The sequence below is a fragment of the Nanorana parkeri genome, unplaced genomic scaffold, assembly GCF_000935625.1.
Source record: "Nanorana parkeri isolate BGI_ZX_2015 unplaced genomic scaffold, ASM93562v1 scaffold295, whole genome shotgun sequence".
Lineage (NCBI taxonomy): Eukaryota > Metazoa > Chordata > Amphibia > Anura > Dicroglossidae > Nanorana > Nanorana parkeri.
This window is the reverse complement of record NW_017306563.1, coordinates 333,813-354,272: the sequence shown is the minus strand read 5'-3', so window position 1 is coordinate 354,272 and position 20,460 is coordinate 333,813. Positions and strand designations below refer to the sequence as shown.

General features: G+C 44.3%; 1 protein-coding gene across 1 annotated transcript in view; it reads right to left on the bottom strand.

Moving 5' to 3' along the window:
• Positions 1–20,460, bottom strand: part of DLGAP4 (DLG associated protein 4) — a 93,815-nt gene that overhangs the window by 57,489 nt on the left and 15,866 nt on the right. Inside the window, exons 4-6 of the mRNA XM_018557662.1 lie at positions 20,152–20,266; positions 15,731–15,774; positions 14,201–14,772 (exon numbers count right to left, since the gene is read on the bottom strand). Of these exons, the coding sequence (XP_018413164.1) occupies positions 14,201–14,772; positions 15,731–15,774; positions 20,152–20,266 (731 nt within the window). The remainder of the gene's footprint in view (positions 1–14,200; positions 14,773–15,730; positions 15,775–20,151; positions 20,267–20,460) is intronic.

The window sequence follows — 20,460 nt, the reverse complement described above, 5'->3', positions numbered from 1 at the left end:
TACATACACTATATATGTGTATATATATATATATTTTTGGCACCCTCTGTATATATCATAATATGTATGTGTAGTAGCAACAAATCAGAATATTAAGGGGTTCATTTATAAAAGTTCCACCTGGCATATAGCTGGGTGGATGCCGTTCGCATAGCACTAGCACCCCTAGATGGTGCTGATGCGTATAAGAATTCCTATACACGTCAGCACCACTTAGGGGTCCTATTGCCAGCATCCGTCTGGCTATACACAAGGCTGAACTTGTACAAATGAACCCTGAAGTGTTCTGACATATACAAGGATTTTGTGTCAGTAATATATCATATAATCAGACGTATAGAAGAGTTTCTCACCTCCTAGTGTTGCAGTAACGCATGCATTTTATCATGTGATGCGGCAAGCTGCTTTACCGCAGCCCAATGTATTTTGAATTGACCCCAACAAAGGAAAAAATCGATCCTTCTCTAATTTTATTACTGCTGCACAGTGTGCTGTAGAGGAAGTGCATACTGTAGATGTGATGAGGTGTCATTCAACATGAATGGCTCCACAATGCAGCTTGGTGTGCTACCATGCATTGCGATACCATGTGCGTTTTTCTGCACTTTACTGCAGTGCAATGGTGTGAATGGGCCCTTAAAGGAAACCTGTCTTTGGAGAAACATAAAGGTTGCCACTTTACTTCTTTAAAGAAAGCCTATTAAGGGTAAGGGGCAAATTGTGCGGGCACCTAGAGGTGCACATACTCTCAGGAGCCTCACAAATCTTCATTCCACAGCTAAAAAACAGGTCCCTCTCACAGACAAAGCTTCGACACTTGTGGGTAGTGTCAGAATTTCCAGCTAAGCCCCCCACCTCCCTCATAATGATGGGCAGCCATATTGGACAATAGGAATATGCCAGAGGTGGGCAAGCTTCAGCACTATGAGGAAGTACTAAAGCTTTGCTTGCCAGAAGGGCCCCAGACTCACCGGTGACAGGATGGCTATGGACAGGGCTGCCATTTCAGATCATGGGGTCCCGTACAGCTTACCTCACACGGCCCCCCCTGGTCAACCCCACATGTGATGAAATGCCACTATATTTTGAACCATTATCAAACATTGTATAAATATGAGAAAAAAGCAATACAGTACGAAGAATTGTCACAGGCAACCCCTGCCAGGCCCGGTCCCCCCACTGACCCAATGGGACTCGGGCTCAGTACAATACTTCTCGTACCCCCTCCCATTGGTGGCTCTGCTGCAGTTATGTGCAGGCACTGCTAGGTACATGTGTTTCATATGTACACCAGTTTGCCCTCCCCAGTGACAGGGTCTCTTTAAAATACAGTTTCAGTTTTTAGTTTCCTTTGAATCTTACCCCCACCACAGTGCAACCCTTACCTGTGTTGCTAAGCCCATGAACAAAAAGTCAGCGTCTATCTCCTCCTGAACATTTGCACCACTTTCCACCACCTGACTTAGTCTATACTTTTTTTTTACAGGGCTGAGGCTACTATGAGTACTGATCCAGCCACAGGAATGAATGGAGCACAGCTGGACACGGCCAGGACTCTTTTATGCACAGGCCATGCAGTGCCGCACAGTGAAGGTCTCAGGAGTGGGGCTAAAGGTAAGTATCTAGGTATGTGGGGGTAGATTTTGAGGACAAATATGCTGAGCGACTGTCTTGAAATAAAACACGCCAAAAAAAGGTGCCTCCGATAACCAGATTCTGTTCCATAAAGCGTAATGGTGGGTGCTGGACCCATTGATGGTTAAGGAATTGGTTATATATAAAGATTTTAAAGGGCAGCTTTCTGCAGCCTATAAGATCTATGGACACTTATCCCTAAGGGTCTATAGAATGTTCACAATAGTGCAGTATATAAAGAGTTAAGAGACCATACGTTTGTATCAAATCCAGTAAAAGTTTATTTTTCTTGGCAACAGCTCTGAGGCTATAGACAACGCATTTGGAGGGCTTTCACAGGCGCCCAGGCTGTGATTTCTAAGGCCTCATTCACACTGCCGCGCATATATGTATTGTCCCATATGCAGCATATGCAAATAAATGGCTCCGTAGACATAGCTGCGTATGGAGCCGTATATTTGCGTAAGAATAAACATGCGCAAAAACAGAATGGAACTGAGATGCGTCTGGGCAGCGTATTTTTGGTGTATTATATGCGAGTACGCGCATGTACGCACGTACAGTTCATTAAAATTTCTATTACGAATGATGCATTCTGGGATTGAATATAGTGCGCGCATATGTGCGTACACATACGCATGTATATCCGCAATATACAATTTTGCTCTTGCGTTGTGTGTGAATGAGGCCTTATTCTCATTTCATGCCTTTTGCTGTACAGTATACCCAAATAAATTGCTAGCACATGAAGCCTAATGAAGGGGGAGTTGTGAGCCCCTGAAATGTGTTGGCTATATCCTGGCTATATGACCCGTTGCCAAGAAAAAGAAACCTTTACTGGACTTGATACAAACCTGCGGCACTCAGATCCTTTTATATACTATTGAGGTCTTCTTCCACATTATTCATTAGCATAAGAACCAGGCAACTAGCCTCTTCACAAGCAGGTTGTCATTGGAAGCCCACATATATCTCATCTTGACAACTTGAGGAAATGGGGAGGAAGTTAGCATAGGCAAGGTTGGCGTCACAGGGCCACATATTTAATGTTGCCTGACTAGTACTGAGTACAATGCTTTACATCTGTTATGTTATGTCAGCACGACCTTGCATATTGAAAGAGTTTCATGCATGATGGCCATTGTTTCTGCTTGAAATGTACTTTTTTGATTACTCATCATTTATGTAATGCACGATCCCTTTATTTTAAGACAGAGCCAGGTCTAATAAACTGATCGGTGATTTAAAGGGAATCTGTCTGAACTGCTTTTTCTCTGCAGTTTGGTAAAGTTGTCCAAAAAGCTCATGTGATGGTCAGGTGTCCATTGTTCTAGAATGGAATGTCCAAAAAGCTCATGTGATGGTCAGGTGTCCATTGTTTTAGAATGGGTTGTCCAAAAAGCTCATGTAATGGTCAGATGTCCATTGTTTTAGAATAGGATGTCCAAAAAGCTCATGTGATGGTCAGTTGTCCATTGTTCTAGAATGGGATGTCCAAAAAGCCCATGTGATGGTCAGGTGTCCATTGTTCTAGAATGGGATGTCCAAAAAGCTTATGTGATGGTCAGGTGTCCATTGTTCTAGAATAGGATGTCCAAAAAGCTTATATAATGGTCAGTTGTCAATTGTTCTAGAATGGGATGTCAAAAAAGCCAATGTGATGGTCAGGTGTCCATTGTTTTAGAATGGGATGTCCAAAAAGCCCATGTGATGGTCAGGTGTCCATTGTTCTAGAATGGGATGTCCAAAAAGCTCATGTGATGGTCAGGTGTCCATTGTTTTAGAATGGGTTGTCCAGAAAGCTCATGTGATGGTCAGTTGTCCATTGTTCTAGAATTGGATGTCCAAAAAGCTCATGTGATGGTCAGGTGTCCATTGTTCTAGAATGGGATGTCCAAAAGTTCATGTGATGGTCAGGTGAGCCATGTGATAGTTAGATGTATAACCATCTTGTGGCTGTATAATATACACACAAAACATTCTTTGTCTTTCAGGGGAAGGCACCTCAAGCTCTATACGAGTGCGTGCTTAAAGGTGGGGGCTGCTGCACTTTGCAATCCGGTAAGCGATGGTTTGGACCACTTTTTACCAGTTCACTTGGCAAAGTGGAGTCCATTACTCATTCCCACAGGAGCAGGTAATAGGATGCACTCTGCATAATCACCAGTGAAGTGGATTTTCCATTACCTGCTCATCTCTATTTATGGTTCCTCCGATTAGCGGCTTATGTTAGTTTCACTAGTTTTGTAATAATAGGATCCCTTTAAGTTTCTTTATTCTGCGGTCTGACATAAGTACAAGGGAAGAAGAATAAGCAGACATTAGCTCTGACACAGCGAGGCAATGCATGTATCTGTATAAGAAAAATAACCTTATCAGTAGTGAGCAGAAAGAAGAGAAAGCCAGGATGGTGCAATTTAACTGGAACAGAAAGATAGAGCGACCATGAGCTGACTTAGTTGTGTTAACCAGGGAGGATAAGAGGAAAGAAGGACGGAGTCAGAACTCTAAATGGACATCCCATTAGTGTTGTGTTTAGTGGTATTAACAGAGCTTAAGTGGGGAAAAAAACCCATCTCCATTAGCAGAACTGCTTAGATGGCAGCAATCTGCTTCACAAAACTGGCGGATCATTTTCGGATAATATGGATTAAATTGATGCTTCAGCATTTTATCCACAATATATACTCACTTGTGGCAGATCACGATCAATTGGATCGGAGCCTCTACTACAGGGGTGGCAAACACAAGGCCCGCGGGCCGAATCCGGCCCGCCGGACCTTGTAATGTGGCCCGCACAGCAGCCACCTCATTTTGCCATGTCTCATGCGTGGCCTCATCCTGTGTGTGGCCGAGCGGCAGAGGATCGGTACATGTCAGTAGTATGTACCAATCCTCTGTGTAGGACAAACACTGGAGCGATCGGCTGATCACTCTAAGTACTATGTGTCCCCAGTTATAAATGAATGAACAGGAGGTGATTTACATCACCTCCTGTTCATTCATAAGTTTCTCAATGGGGAGAAGCACTCCCTATCTCCCACCTTGACTGCCTTTAGGCGTTCCCTAAAGACTCATCTCTTCAGGGAAGCCTATCCCACCGCAACCTAACCACTGAACCTTCACATTCTCACATAATTCATTCCCACAGCTACCTCATGTATCATTTCCCCCTCCTCTTTTAGATTGTAAGCCCTCAGGGGCAGGGCCCTCCTTACCATCTTGTCTTGAATTGTATTGTAACTGTTATGTCTTCCTTATATTGTAAAGCGCTGCACAAACTGTTGGCGCTATATAAATACTATGTAATAATAATAATAATCAGTTCCTCGATGTCCTCTGCAGTGTGTGAACACAGAAGCGCTCACCTCTGAGCATTTCCAGATTCAGAGCTGCCAAAATCCCATCTGAAAAGCCAGGAAAAACAGCTGATCGAGCACGGATGTGCTTGTTCACCCCACAGCTGCACGTAAGCGAAGGGGCCGGATGCTTGTGCTGATGTAATTTACCTAATAAAGGTATGTAGCCATAATAAGGTCAATGACGTCAGTGTGTTCCACCCCTTTGCATATACGTGGGCAGGGAATTGCCAGTATGCAACTGATTGGGTGGCACAGAAGGAGCTTCCTTATGTGTTTGGCAGGATCTCCTTCCGTGTTCAGAGGTGCTCAGGTTTGGATGGGATTCAGAGAAGGGGAGCACTGGCGGTGCGGGAGGTGGGAAGGGGCTCAGTCTTTGTTCAGCGTCCTGCCCTCCCTTACTGACAGCACTGGTTGCCAGGAGCTGGGTAGGACACCAGCAAGAGCATCCCACTCAGCTCCTGGCAACCGGCGAGGTCGGTGAGCTGGGCAGGACGCTGGACAGAGCGTCACAGGTTGCTAATTGCCTTTAACAACCTGGGACACTCTGGCCAGACAGGGGCGACTCATTATAGGGATGACCCTGATACCATTGGATTAGTATGACAGCCAGGGAACTAGTATCCTCATAAGGAAAGGTCAGCAATGGCAGCCTTAATACTCCTCGGCTAAAAGTTTTCTTAAAGGAGGGGCAATGGGGCAATGTTTTTTTTCCAGAGTTCTCCTCAGGGTCATGGGAGTACAATTACTGTGTCCTCCCGTGACCCAAAACTCAGCATTTAGCAGGCTACTGCCTGCTTTATGCTGAGAGTGCTGCAGCCGGGACGGATCCCGACAATACTGTTGAGAACCACCCAGCTGGCTGATTGACAGCTGGCTCTGCCTATCTAGAGGCAGAGCCAGCTATGCCTGTCACCTCCCCGTCCGTCCCTCCAGTCAGCACTGGGGGATCGGAGAGGGAAGGGGGAATCCCTGCGGGGAGTAATGACTGACAGTCACGGCTTTCTGCAAGGAGATGATCGGAAACTGAGCGGATCGGTGGTATGTTTTCGCTCACTTCCCGATCAATAGAGACGACTTCTGACAGCTTTAATGTCCCACGCGCTCTAACTATGGTTATGGGTGTACTTCACTCCCCCCATAGTTCTCCGTTAGAGTGTACTTTATGTCCAGCCAAACTTTTTTCTCACTGCCACCTGTATGATATACAGCTAATTGAACTCCTAGCGCTGCTTATCTTGTTATATCAAACTTTTTTGTTAGTTTTGGATAGAGTGAAGAAGGATTAGAACCTTTAGAAAGCATTTTCATTTCGTTCTGTGCGGGTCTTGGGGATTTTCCCGGACTTCCTGTTTGGTGAAACAATTGTCACTGAGACAGTAAGTGAGGAAAAATCTCTCTAAAGGTGCCCATACAACTGACAATTATCGTACGATAATCGCGGGTGATCCCGCGATCGTACGATAATCGTAAGGTTGATGAGCAGCGTGTGACCGCATTTAATGTACGGTCGTACGGTATCGCGATCGCAAGATGAAAGCCGCACTGCCTGCTCACCATTGCAATCATCTGCAAGCCCTCCCCTCAGCGTGGAGAACTTGCGATTATCGCAAGCACGATCTGCCTGTCCATGATGGGCAAGTCGTACAAACTTTTAATCACCTTACAACCATCGCACAACGAAAGTCGTGCGATGGTTGTAAGGTGCATGGCCACCTTAAGGAGGCCTGAACAGCAGCGAAAACCTTACAGAGGTTCTAATCCTTCCCCTCGCTATCCAAAGCCATCCATGCTGTTTAAGACTGCAAAAGCAAGTACACTAAGTCACAGAGAGCTCCCTCTAGTGCAGGGTTGGGCAACTCTGGCCCTCCAGCTGTTGTGGAACTACAAGTCCCATGAGGCATTGCAAGACTGACAGTTACAGGCATGACTCCCAGAGGCAGAGGCATGTTGGGTTTTGTAGTTAAAGCACAGCTGGAGAGCCGAGGCTGCCCACTCCTGCCCTAGTGCCTAGTCTAAAAATTTCTGAAAACTTTTTTCAGACTAAGCACATTTTCGGCAAGTACAGGTAAGAGCTCTCGATCTTACCAGAATTCCAGTGACATGTAACTTCCTGGACACTGAACTAAAAATCTCAAACAATGTTATCAGCTTTCCCAGCTATGTTATGTGAACTATGGAACACCTCACTATGTAATGGAGACAAGGAGAAGTGGAGATGTGTGTAGTCAAAACAAGCCTAGGGTGACAACCCTGCCACACCATACATACAGTGAGTAAACCAGGGATCCCAACCTAAAAAAAGCAATTTCAGGGAGTACCCTTCTCATTTTAGGGAGGTGCCCTCTGAACACCCTCCCCCCCCCAAATGATGGCAGATAGCACGGGAAGCAATAGCTTCTTTGCTCTCTGCTGGGTTTTTTTTTTTTGTATTCTGACAGCTGCTGCCGTAAGAATAATAAAAAAAAAAAAACAGCATAGGAATGCATAGCTAGATTGCTATTGGCTATTTCAATTTGTAATATCCAATAGCAAGTTGGCTATTGCACCCGCCCGCTGCTGCTGTCAACTAGAAGATGGAGAACTTCAGGTCCCCCTCTGCTGATTGACAGCAGCAGTGGGCGGGTGCAAAAGCTAGTCTGCTATTGGCTATTGCAAATTGAAATAGCCAATAGGAATCTAGCTATGCATTCCTATGCTGTTTTTTTTTGGTTTGTTTTTATCTCTGACGGCAGACGGCGGCCCCGATGTCAGAAAAACCCCCCAGATCTCAGGGGGGTTTCTCTCCTGGGCGGCCGGGAGCCGCTATCTAATAGCGTCCGGGAGAATTGGGATGTTTGATAAACGTTGTCACTCAAGGACAGGAAGTGTGTCACTGGCAGGATAACTAGGTGGGAAAAAAAGCCTGAAAAAGGAAACTAATGCAGTCACCTCATCTAAGGACTAGTAAGAGTCAATATATTGAACATTTAAAGGTAAACACTGCCATTCTAACTCTAAATATGTGCTCAATAAAAATGCACTACGCTTCCCCTTTAAAAGCTTGCTGTTATTTCCTCTCATTCATCTTTCAATTACAGGAACTGTTTTTCCTAACTGCAGACCCTGACTGAGGCAGCACATTGATTATAATAGAGCAATATTATTCTATTTGTAACACCGTTGTTTGCATTTTTTTTCTCTTTTCTCCTGAAAAAAAAGAATTATTAACACAAGCAATTTGATAACATAAAATGCAGAATACAAGCAGCAAGGCACTTCTAATGAGGAAATTAATACAATAAAATGTCTAATGCATACATTGATACTGCTAATATATACAAAGTGTTTGTTTATAAAGCCCCTTTATGAGCAGTGCTTAAAGGATAAGTACACTTCTAGTATAAAGGCATCACAAGTATTATTTACCCTCGTCCCTGACGCCTATATAGAGAAGTGTAAATAGGCCAGAAACCTTTAGTAATGATCTCCAAGATCCTAGCAGCAAGGCTGTGTTTGCCTTCCTCTGGGTGCCGAGCAGAATGCTCCCATCCAATATTAAAGCATCTGGTGGTGGCAGGGAGCATCATGTATCTTGTAAGGTGGATCTGCACATTTAGGGGTCTATTTATAAATCACAATAGGGATGTCCCGATACCAGACATTTTCACAAGTACTTGTACTCGTGAAAATGCCCCGATTCTTAAGGCCGATACCGGCCCTTTAAATTTTGAAACCGCAGCAGCTGTGCAAGTTTCTGCACTTGTGGGGATCTCAGCAGCCTGCTGGGGACCTGACAGTAGCTGTCCATGGCAGTGCCTGTCCGGTTCTATATTTCCTGCTCCTCCTTCCCGGCGCAGGCACAGCCACGGGCAGCACAGCACAGTACAGCCCTGGACACCAGCACTCTCCACAGCATAGGCCCGCAGAGCCCTGCAGAGATCCACATGTCGCCTGGGTGAGATCGGCACGCAGCCTGGTAAGTTGAATTCTGTTCTGGGGACATGTATTCTGCTCTGGGGACATGTATTCTGCTCTGGCGAGATGTATTCTGCTTTGGGGACATGTATTCTGCTTTGGGGACATGTATTCTGCTTTGGGGACATGTATTCTGCTCTGGTGAGATGTATTCTGCTCTGGTGAGATGTATTCTGCTCTGGTGAAATGTATTCTGCTCTTGTGACATGTATTCTGCTTTGGGGACATGTATTCTGGTTTGGGGACATGTATTCTGCTCTGGTGAGATGTATTCTGCTCTGGTGAGATGTATTCTGCTCTGGTGAAATGTATTCTGCTCTTGTGACATGTATTCTGCTTTGGGGACATGTATTATGCTCTGGTGAGATGTATTCTGCTTTGGTACATGTATTCTGCTTTTGTACATGTATTCTGCTGTGGGGATATGTATTCTGCTTTGGGGATATGTATTCTGCTTTTGGGACATGTATTCTGCTCTGGTGACATCTGTATTTAGCCCTGGTGACGTCTGTATTTAGCCCTTGTTAGAAACTGCCCTAAAATCATTAGTCTGTATGGTTTTAGAAAAAATGTCATATGTCCCTTTAAGAAAAAGTATCGGTAATTGGTATCAGCAAGTACCTGAGGGAAAGTACTTGTACTTGGCCTTAAAAAAGTGTAATTGGGACATTCCTAAATCACAATATTGGTTTTTTTTTAAGTCCAATGTATTGTAATGTGATACTGCATAATGGCCACTAGATGGCGCTGAGGAGCCTAGGAAATAAATACTTTTTTCCTAGGCTCCTCAACACCACCTAGTGGTGATAATGCAGTATTACATCACAATACATTGGACTTAATAGAGATTCTGAATATCATTTTTTTTATTTTAAGTTGCGCCTCTATAGAGAAGCCTGATAAGACAGGTTACCTATAGTAATGATCAGCCAAGATCCTTGCAGCATTGCCTGCACCCTGATGGTGCTTTGTTTACCTCCCTCTGGGTGCTGAGCAAAATGCTCCCATCCACCACAAGAGGGCACTTGTACTCTTATATAAAGAGCCAGTCTCCTGTTCCTTTCGCCCTTTGGTGGCAGCCGGGAGCATCTTACATCTTATAAGGTTTATCTGCATACCTAAGGATCTATGTATGAATAATTTGTGGGGCCCTTTGCTTGCAAATATATGTGAATGTTTGATTTGTGCAAATAATGCCATGAACTAAGGTTCTAAATATTTCTTTATTTTAGGTCAAATGTATTGTGATGTAATACTGTGTTATGACCACTAGATGGAGCTGAAAAGCACAGTAAGTAAATACATATTTCCTATGCTCCTCAGCTCCATTTAATGGCCATAATGCAGTATTACATCACAATACATTCAACTGTAGAAGAAAATATATATTACAAATGTTCGTTTTTGCCATTATTCACATATTTGCAGGGTGAAGGGCCCTGTGAATTGTTTATGAACAGCCCCTTACAGATTAGTTAGAAACATGTAATGTTAGCCAACTGGTATACTCATGCTTTCTCAGTGTTCTTTTCTTGGTGGCAATAGTGGCACAGCCAAGGGCAGTTGGGCACTTGGCCCATGTCTCAAGTGTCCCAGGTCTTAGAACAGTGACACTATTCTGACAGCATAAGGAGAGTGTAAATGTCTGTGAACATTCGTTTCTGGAGAATAATGCCAAAAACAAATGTTCTTAATGTTTTTCCCCAGTAGTGTGCTGTAATAATACATTATAGCCACTAGATGGAGCTGAGAAGCATAAAAAAATAAGTACTGTATTTATTTTCTATGCTACTCAGCTCCATCTAGTGGCCATAATGTAATTTTACAATACACTACATTCGAACTGGGAACAAACTATAACAAGAACATTCATTTTTGGCATTATTCAATGAGCGTTGACCGATATTTGCAGGGTGAAGGGCCCTGCAAATTGTTTATAAATAGACCCAGAACACCACTATATAAGGCTGGGTGTCAAGGGCGGAGTTTACCCTGTATGCTGGAGGGGAACCCAATGACAGAGAACAGTACTGGGTACAAGTCCTGTGGTGAAGCTACAATAAGGAAAGTCCAAAGGCATTGTCAGAATATGGTCCGGGTCGAGGTAGGCAGCAAGTATGAAGCACAAGAAGTCAAGCCGGGGGTCAATAACCAGGGAGTTGGAAAGTTGGGAAAGGAAGCAGGAACTGGAGAAAGGAAATAATGCTTCAGGTTGCACTGGATACAGCAACAGTCAGGGCTCTTAATAGAATTTAAACCCAGCAAGGTCCAGGAACGCCCCCCTGTTGTCAGAGCAACAAGGAAGATTCCAACCCCCGGGAGCCAATGGGATGGCAAGGAGAGGCAGGTGTGTCAATGAGGCAAATGACCGCCACCTGAACTGATCAATAGGTTGCGTGCACGCCACGTGCATTGGCAACCCTACCGCCGGGCACCATGACACCACAGGAAGGACCCTACACCCTGTGCCATGCCCGTTGACACCCAGGTAAGGGGGAACCAAATGGAAGTCTGTAAGACTAGGAGGTCTTTTTGTCAGTTGCCTCCAGTGGTGCATCTGGAAGACAGAACCCACAAGGGAAACCTAATGGAAGTGGCACATAGAGTAAAGTTGTTCAGTTAGGCATGCGCATTGGATCTTTTTACCATATATTGCAGTGTCTAGATGTAGATATGCTTGTATTTATTTCATTATATAATATTGTACACGCTGTTACATTATGCTTTTACGGTAGTCACATACAGTAGCTGGGCTCTGGAGGATTAAAGTAAACCTGTCACAAACATGGGCAATTCAAACTGAGTACATCATGGAAGAAATGCTCAAATAGGAGGTGACTTCAGTAAAAACATAATGTCAAAGCAATTCGTACATTCCAATATCAAAGCTGCTGATATTATATGTAACTCTCAGCTTTGTCTGTGAAAGTCAAGCTGCCCCCTTCCACCTCATGAGCCTTTAATTTGATGGGTTGTCTCCCTGACCAATTGGTAAACTTGGGAGGCAAAAGGCAAACAATCTCGATTTTATATAGAAAAAGTTGAGCTTGGAATATTATTTCCGCTGTCTATATATGAGGATCTGCTGATGGTTTTACTCTGTGGATTTCACTGGAAGCAACCTCTGATAATGTATTCCTTTATCATATGCTTCGTTTCAGTCCCTCAGATTTGTGACAGGGTTATTTTAATACTTTTAATTGTAAGTGTGTTGTTGTAATTAAGGGTGAGGTATAAGTATAGTGCTGATTTTTCACATGTTTACTGTGCTGGCTGCCAATATATAGTAATTTTATTTCTGTCTTCTAGGTCAGCGTTTTTTAACCTTTTTTCAGCCACTGCACCCTTTACACCAATGCAAAATCTACAATACAGACACCCCAGCCTAAAATGTAAAAACTGAAAATCCATAACAGACCCTTATCCTTGATAGGGGTCTGTTATGGATTGTAAGAGGGAACCCCATGGCCAAAGACAAAAAATGTTGTTCCACCTTCACATTCGAGTACCCCCTTCAAATCAGGAGCCCCCTTCACATCAGAATCTTCCTTTCACATCAGACCCCACTTTACATAATTTCACATCAGAGTCCCCCAGCCCCCCACTAGGAGCCCCACTTCACATCGGAACCCCCTTGTTTTACATCGGAGTCTCCCTTCACATCACAAGCTCCCCTTTACATTAGAAGCCCCCCAATTAACACCAGGAGCCCTTTTCACTTCAGAATCTCCCTTTCACATCAGACACAACTGTACAAGATTTGATGTCAGAGGCCCCCCCACCTACACTAGGAGCCCCGTTTCACATCCAAACCCCCTTCTTTTACATTAGAGTATCCCTTCATATCACCAGCTCCCCTTCACATTAGAAGCCCCCTATTCACATCAGGAGCCCTCTTCACATCAGAAGCTCCCTCTTCACATTAGGAGCCCCCATTTTGCTTCAGACTCCACCCTTTACTTCACAGGCCCACTTTCAAATCACAGTTCATCTCTTTTATCAGAGTTCCCCCATGAGGATCTCCCTCCACATCAAAAGGCTGCCTCCACCATGGAAAGGCTTGATGCTGTGCAAATATTTCTCTGCACCCTGGTTGAGAAAGGCTGTTCTAGGTGTAAAAAAAGCATAGAAGGGCTTGATTTTTAAATCTTCTCCTTTTTCCAGGGTGTGTGTCTGATATGCGGGCTCTGTGGGCTTCTGCACTGTATACGTCTGTGGAGGCAGCCATCTTAGTACAGGTAGGGATTTGCTTCCCCATATCAGAGCCTCCAGCAAGAACAACAGTGAGCGGCACAGTAGCGACATCACCAAATCTCTCCTGAGACTAGCAGCCAGAGGCAACAGTACCTGAGATCTGATATACAGCTATGAACCTGTAGGCTCAAGAATGCCTAGGCACCCTCTCATACCAGGATATGGGCTTCTACTTTTCAGCAGGAATTCAATCCAAAAGTAGTTTTTTTAGGTTATGGCTTAGGCACAATTAACATTTATACACTGTCCCTATAACCCGATGAAGCTTTACTTTTGGAGATCAGTTTCACCTAAATTATCAGTCAAAATTCATACAGGTTAAGGAGGCACATGGCAAGCAAAAATGCCTTAAATGGAAGAATCACAGCACGCTAGTTGCTGATAACCCAAGTCACATATGATCAGGGCCGGATTTCCCTCAAGGCCACTGAGGCCCCGGCAGGGAGCAGAGGGGCGGCAGGGGTGTGGAGTCTCCCAAAGCCCAGGACATGCAGTTCCGGAAGCCGGGCGGGTAGTTATTTGTTACATTTAGCCCTGCTTTGGGCAAGCAGGGCTAAATGTAGAGCGGGTAAGCCACTCGGTCGTTTACAAGTGATCTCTGCGATGTCGCCGAGATCACTTGTATGCAGCCTGCAGGTCCGCCCACCCCTCGCCACCCCCCTTGCTGTGTACCTCCTACCTCGCTGGCTGCCTCTCTCTGGAGAGCAGAGTGGGGAGCAGAGTGGAGTGCGTCCGTTCTCTGCTCTGTGTAAACACTGAGAAGGGAGAGCTGCACTCACAGCCTTTCCCTCTCAGCTGTCACAGGAGTTCCAGCACAGTGCTGGCCCTGCCTATAATATATAGTATTCGTGTTCTGCACAAAACAGTCGTTCAGCTATGCTGCCATTTTGAAATGTGCCCAACCATGGTTTAGGTGGGAATTATGCCAATTTTTGCAGATGTTGTGCCCAACTCAAGTAAGCTATTTTAAAACACCACTTCAGGGTTTAACTTACCGATGTGCCTGGGGAGGGTCCGGCTGGTGATTGGTAAGGGGGGTGACATGGACTGCAGGGATATGGTGTCGTCATCCTCGGAGCAGCCAGCCTGTATGGCACGGAGGTAGCTGTGACTGCGTGAGCGGAAGAAATTGGGAAGATGAAGGTCAAAAGGCTCAGTTTGGGATGATCCAAGCTCTCCAAATACAGCCTGAACCAGAGGGTAGCGATCTCTCTTGGCTTCTCGGGGCAATGGATACCGCACACTCTGCTCCTCAGGGACCTGAGACAGGGGGTAATCTTCTGGTTCCTCCTCGGTTAACTGGCACAAAGAGTACCGTTCCCTTGGCTCCTCGGGCACCTGGCACAATGGATATCGTTCTCTCTCATCCTCTACCACTGGGCAAAGCTGGAATCTCTCACAGGGCTCCTCTGGGACTTGTGACAATGTGTATCTTTCTATTGGCTCTTCAGGAACCTGACACAATGGGTACCGATCCCTTTGCTCTTCAGGAACCTGACACAATGGGTACCGATTCTTGTACCTGTGACTGGATTGAGGGACTGAAGGGCCTGAAGTGGTATACAAACTGTAAGTGAACCAGAGGTGTCAGCTGCTGAAGAGAGAAGACAAAATCACCAGTACTCAAAACAAAAAAAATGCATATCAGAGATTTATTGTGATGACTGATGTTTCGGGGCCTTGCAGGACCCCAGCAACAGAGTGTTCACTACGTTACCTTGAGGAAGGGTCCCTGCAGGGCCCCAAAATATCAAACATGTGTAAGGCTCTCTTCACAAAAAAATCTGTGATACGCATTTATTTGGAGTTCTGGTGATCTCTTATTCTCCCATCTGGTCTTAGCACGGCGCCATCCACTGATATCGTTTTGAGCGCCCACATATGTGAAGGTCTGGAACATCAGGAGTGCAGATTCATATCTGGACTTTTCCTGCTGCTGAAGAGTCTTCAAACAACTGCATTTCATTAATATAGTGCAGATTGGAGGTGCGGGCGGCAGGAGAGGCAAGCATAGACTATTTTCTTGTCAGGGGGCACTTTCTTTTTAATAATTTTTTTAGAGATAGAGTCACTTTAAAAAAAAAAGACAATTTTCTTCCCCCTTCCCTCTTAGGTTTCACTCTTCCGTTATTTGGGAAAAGGTTGACAAGTTCTTTAAGTTGTATTCTGGTTAACTATGATTGCTCTACCTCTATTTTATTCTACATGGCCTCCATTGCTTCTTTAAGCACTTGCTTGATGATGGCTTACGGTTATTATGAATAATTGTTTTTCTTTCTGAGGTTGTTTGCATCCTAAACATTTAAACTGTACGTGCCTTATTGCATTGTTCATTACTTGTTTATTTGTTCAAAAAACGTTTGGAAAATAAATAAATAAATCACTATAGACGTCAGGCAGGCCCTCACACTACATAGTTGGTACTGTACATCTAAAGGAGATTGTACAATCAGTTCGTTGTGTGTGACCAGTTTCAATCTTACTATGGAATGGGTTTGACACAATTGCAAAGTAACAACACACACCAAAATCTGTAGTTTATCTGTGAAGAACTTGGCTGGTAGTATCCCTGCAATGGACATACAGCAACACTCGAAATTGGCAAGATGACTGATTGGGCCCTTTTAGGTCCACAGATTATGGATATGAATGAGGGCATTTATAAAATTATATAAAATAAATCTCAGATCAATATACCCATCTGTGTGCCTTTGCACCTGCAGTAATAATGCTCTTGAAGATATTTGTTGGTATTTGTTATTTGTTTAAGTTGTGTAAGATTTTGGTTCTCAAACAGGCAGTGCCTAGGATGAAACAAAATGAAAATTTTGTCTCAGGTGGCACCCTCTAGGGGCAGCAAGATTCAGAGTGCTCTACTTGCCGTTTCGCCAGGTGTGGCTTCTTCAGGTGGACAGAAGCAGCAAAAGTCAACCAGCTTGTTGTACACCAAGTGGAAAAAGAGGGAGACACAGGGACCTGGACGTGGGGGGGGGGGGGGGGGCGGGGGGGGGGTGGGGGGGGGGGGGGGGGGGGGGGGTCATGGGCAACCGATGTCCAGGTCCCTGTGTCTAAAGTTTCTAAGAAGGACTTAACAAACTTGATAAATCTGTTTTATGTAAAAAGCTCTGATGTGTTGGCTCAAAAGCCCCCCTCTGTTTGCATTTAAATATTTAAATCACTGGGCAACACCCAGATATTTCTCAGGTGTAATAATTTCTCAGAGTACATAATAGAACAGCTGCAATCAAGAATGGGCAAGGCCAAAAGCAAGTGGAAAAGAATTACTGCCAGGCCTCAGGCTTCACAGAACTTAGCAAAACACCTTATTTTAAAGTGCATTTGTGCCCTGCCTATGAACCTTAAATCATACATATTCTTAACCATCTGTAAATGAGCTTTAAAACAAGCCATCCCTGACCTCTCTAGTTGCATATTCTGTGCAGTAATTCATCCCCAAATATCTTGACCCTCTTTCAGGGGCACAGTGCATGCCAAGGCACTACCTGTATGCGGTATGCTGCATCACAGGTGCGTTGCCTTAGTGTGTTGTGTTGCCATTTACACCAACGCACATAATGTTCATTACTATACCACAGAGATATGAAACTGGCCTTAATGCCTGTTCATACTATGTAAATACTTGTACATATGTGCATAGTCTGGGCACATATTTACTTTAAAGAAAACCTGAGTTGCTGGTTTCCACGTTGTCATACCGATTCTCTGGCATCAGTACTTAGTGATGAATTGATGACACAGACAAACATGCAGCTCAGGACTCCGAATATAAATGGCTACAGCTTGTTCTGGGACAGTGTCTCACTAAGTAATGAAGCCATAGAATAAACATGACAAATAGGGAACAAACAGCTTGTAACAAAAGTCAGCAGTAACAACGCTGTATTGTTCTTTTGGATTGAAGAAGCAACAACTGATGTCGTCAGTAACCAGAACTGAACAAGGACACGTCTTGGGCTGTCAACACTATGGACGTTTCTCCAAGTGGACAAGGCCTGACCGCACTACAACAAGGTTAGTCCATGCTACACACTGCTATCGCACACTGCTAAGTCCACATATGCTTACTGTCAGGACTGGCACATATGCCAAAACCATCTTTCTGCAAAGGACATTGCTCAAAGTGAGTTGATTCCACTACAAATGGCAGAACAAAGCATCTCTAGCATAGCAATGAGATGTATTCTTGACAAGCAAGGCATTGCTAGAAACAATCCAACTGCCAAGCTGAATCCATTCATCAGCAGTGATGTGACTGCAGATTCAGAGCTTACAGCCATCTTTACCTCAGCTACTCTTCTCGCCAAGATTGGAACTGTGTCTGTTTCACGTAGAGACTTTGCAGCTGGAATTACATGAGCCCATGTTCTCCGGGTACTTACGTGCACCATGCACATCCAGGGATGGACTTATTTGAAGTGCCTTCAGCCTGCTAAGGAGACTATCTTGTTCATCACTAAGGAACTCTACAAGTTGCCTCCCATGGAAGGTGACCTACTGCATTTGAAAGGACTGTTCCAGATTTCATCTGACATATGGACTTGTGCATGTGTGTTCTCTCTTATTTTCAGGTCCAGAGGACAGATGCAAGCTACAGGTTCATGGACTTTAATAGTTGTTATTGTTTATTTGCATAACTACCGTTATGATGTAGATAGTGGCATTATCATGCCAGACGGGGAGTGTGCCGCCCCAATAGGGGCATAGAATATGAGATGCATAGCCTCAGTTAATATTAGCATTGTTATATAGGTTAGAATTTATATAGTGTGATTTGCCTAACTATTTTCTCATAGCTAAATTCATGTGTTATCCTATGCTGCCATCTAGTGGCCTTTTGTTGTAACAAACATGCTTTCTGTAATTATTCCTCATGTGACGATGTATTTTCCCCTGGTGTACGCCCCTTCCTTCTTCCTGTGTGCAGTACTTCCTGTGTCATGGCCACAGTTAAAAGTCACATGTAACAAGGACACACATGTAATCTGCACAGTACGTAGGGAAGGCATCATTTTCTGACCGCACAATACTATAACCGTTCATCTGCTGTTCCTATCATCTGCTGTAACCCTGATGTTAAAGAATAAACACCTCTTTTGAATGAATCGGTATTGACGAGTTCAGCTATCTGACGAGGATTGTCCGCAGTGAGTATATCTGCTTATACAGGCCAGGCATAGAGGTCTCAGCAAGGGATATATTTCGCTATCACAACAATCGGAGTCAGAATAGATAGTCTTCTGCCAGATTTTATTGATGTCTGTGACAATAAGAGATTTCACCTCACTTTCTGTCCCTGTGACAGCAGGAGAAGAAATGAAAGGAACAATCGACACGGGGACAGGAAGACACCGACAGTAATTACAACTCTTCCTTATTTTACAGAGGTGGTGTGTGTGGAGGGGCGTGTGCCAATGGTGTATGTTACAGGATGGTGTGTGCCAGCCAGAGCGTCCCACTCAGCTCCTGGCAACCAGTGAGCGGGACAGCGGCAAGAGTGACCTATGTTGCCTGGCTCTTAGAAACCTGGGAAACTCTGGCTGGAAAGGGGGAGGCAAGTACACCACCATGCCTTCTGCCTGCACCCCCTTACATGACCCTCAGGCTGCTTCATTATAAGGACGGCCCTGGCTGCAGTCTAGGAACCCACTGAAGAGACTTCCCATTGTAATCTTTCCAATGGGGACATAGACTACAAATGAAAACATTGAAGTTGGGCTGTAGTACAGGGAGCCTTGCTAAATTATAACTGCTGTGCCATTCATCTGATTATATTTTTATCAGGAAACAGTTGTATGTGTATATGCAATCTGTGACCTCTGTGGACACTTCTGACCCGCTGATCTCAGGAGAACAATCAATTGGTCAACACATACAGTAGGTTCTCCCTAATGGTCACTATTGCTTGATGAACAGCGGTGTCTGTTCATTGTATAAACATCCAGTCTCAACTGCCATAACAGGTCCACAGAACAACTGCCCTCTCACGTCTTTGGCATCCTACATCTTTCCCAGTGCACACAGATAATTTCATGCACATAGACACTGGTGGACATCAAGGCGATGAATATAAAGATTGCACTGAGAGATGTCAAAATAACAGTCCATTGCCACCACTCTGGAGAGAGTCTAAGATGTGTTCAGTAGTGGCTGGACAAAGCTTTAACTAAAATAGTTTCTAAAGCAAAATCTTTTTTATTCCAGTTATGAATAGAGTGGAGATGTTTTAGAACCCGTCAGGTTCTAATTGCTAAAAAAATAGAAATAGCCAGCACTCAGAAAATGTGAACAAAAACAAAGAAAAAAAGGCATGTTCCACCTCCACCGACATTTTAGGGCCTTGATTAAACGCATTCTCAAGGGTCTATCAAGGCCCCTGGAACGTTAGTGGAGGTGGAACGTGCCTCTTTTCTTTGTTTTTGTTCACATTTTTTATGTAACCTCCAAAAATGTTGAGGTGTGTCATTTGGGAATTTGTGAGCTGTTAGCCAAGCATCTCCACTGGAGTGGAGTTTTGGTATATTTTGCTGGATGGATTTGGCTACAGGTTCTTATAGCTGTCTGTGAGCCCCCCGGGGAGAGTCACCTTCTCTACTTGCCCTGGTCACCATTGTCAGTGGAATAGCAAGTGTTTGGAAATCCAAATTTTAGGATTGTCACCGAAAAAGGAGAAAATGAGGAGAAATATTTAAATGTGGACACCTGTCCGATGACAGTGAGGGGATTTCCCCTCACTTTAGATAGATTTGCTCTCTCTACCTGTTGTTTCTCAAGGACTGCAAGTGAAGGGAAATCTCCATGATAGGACACAGGCAAAAGGAAACTAAAGACAATATCATTTGGGCTTTAGACACACTTTAATAAGGCAACAACGGTATAAAAGTATATATACTGTTGTATAAACATATTAATATCTCACTCCTCCCACCTGGCAAATGCTGCTCTCTTCTGTTACACTCTCCGTCAGCTGATTGTAATCTTCTTCCCAACTTGAGAACTTTGGGGGAGATAGGATGTCCAAGGAGTCCACACGGTCCAGACTCCTGGGGAAAGATCCCAAAAATGGTGTTAAGAAAGGTAAATAAGCCAGTATACAATAGTATATATAGTAAATAGCAATGTTATATGAGTTAGTTGTAAAAGCCAGACTTGCAAAGCTGTAATATGCATATTCATAGGAAACCATAGACACAAAATGTATAACCGGAGGGTCCAGGTCCATGGATGGGTTTCAAGT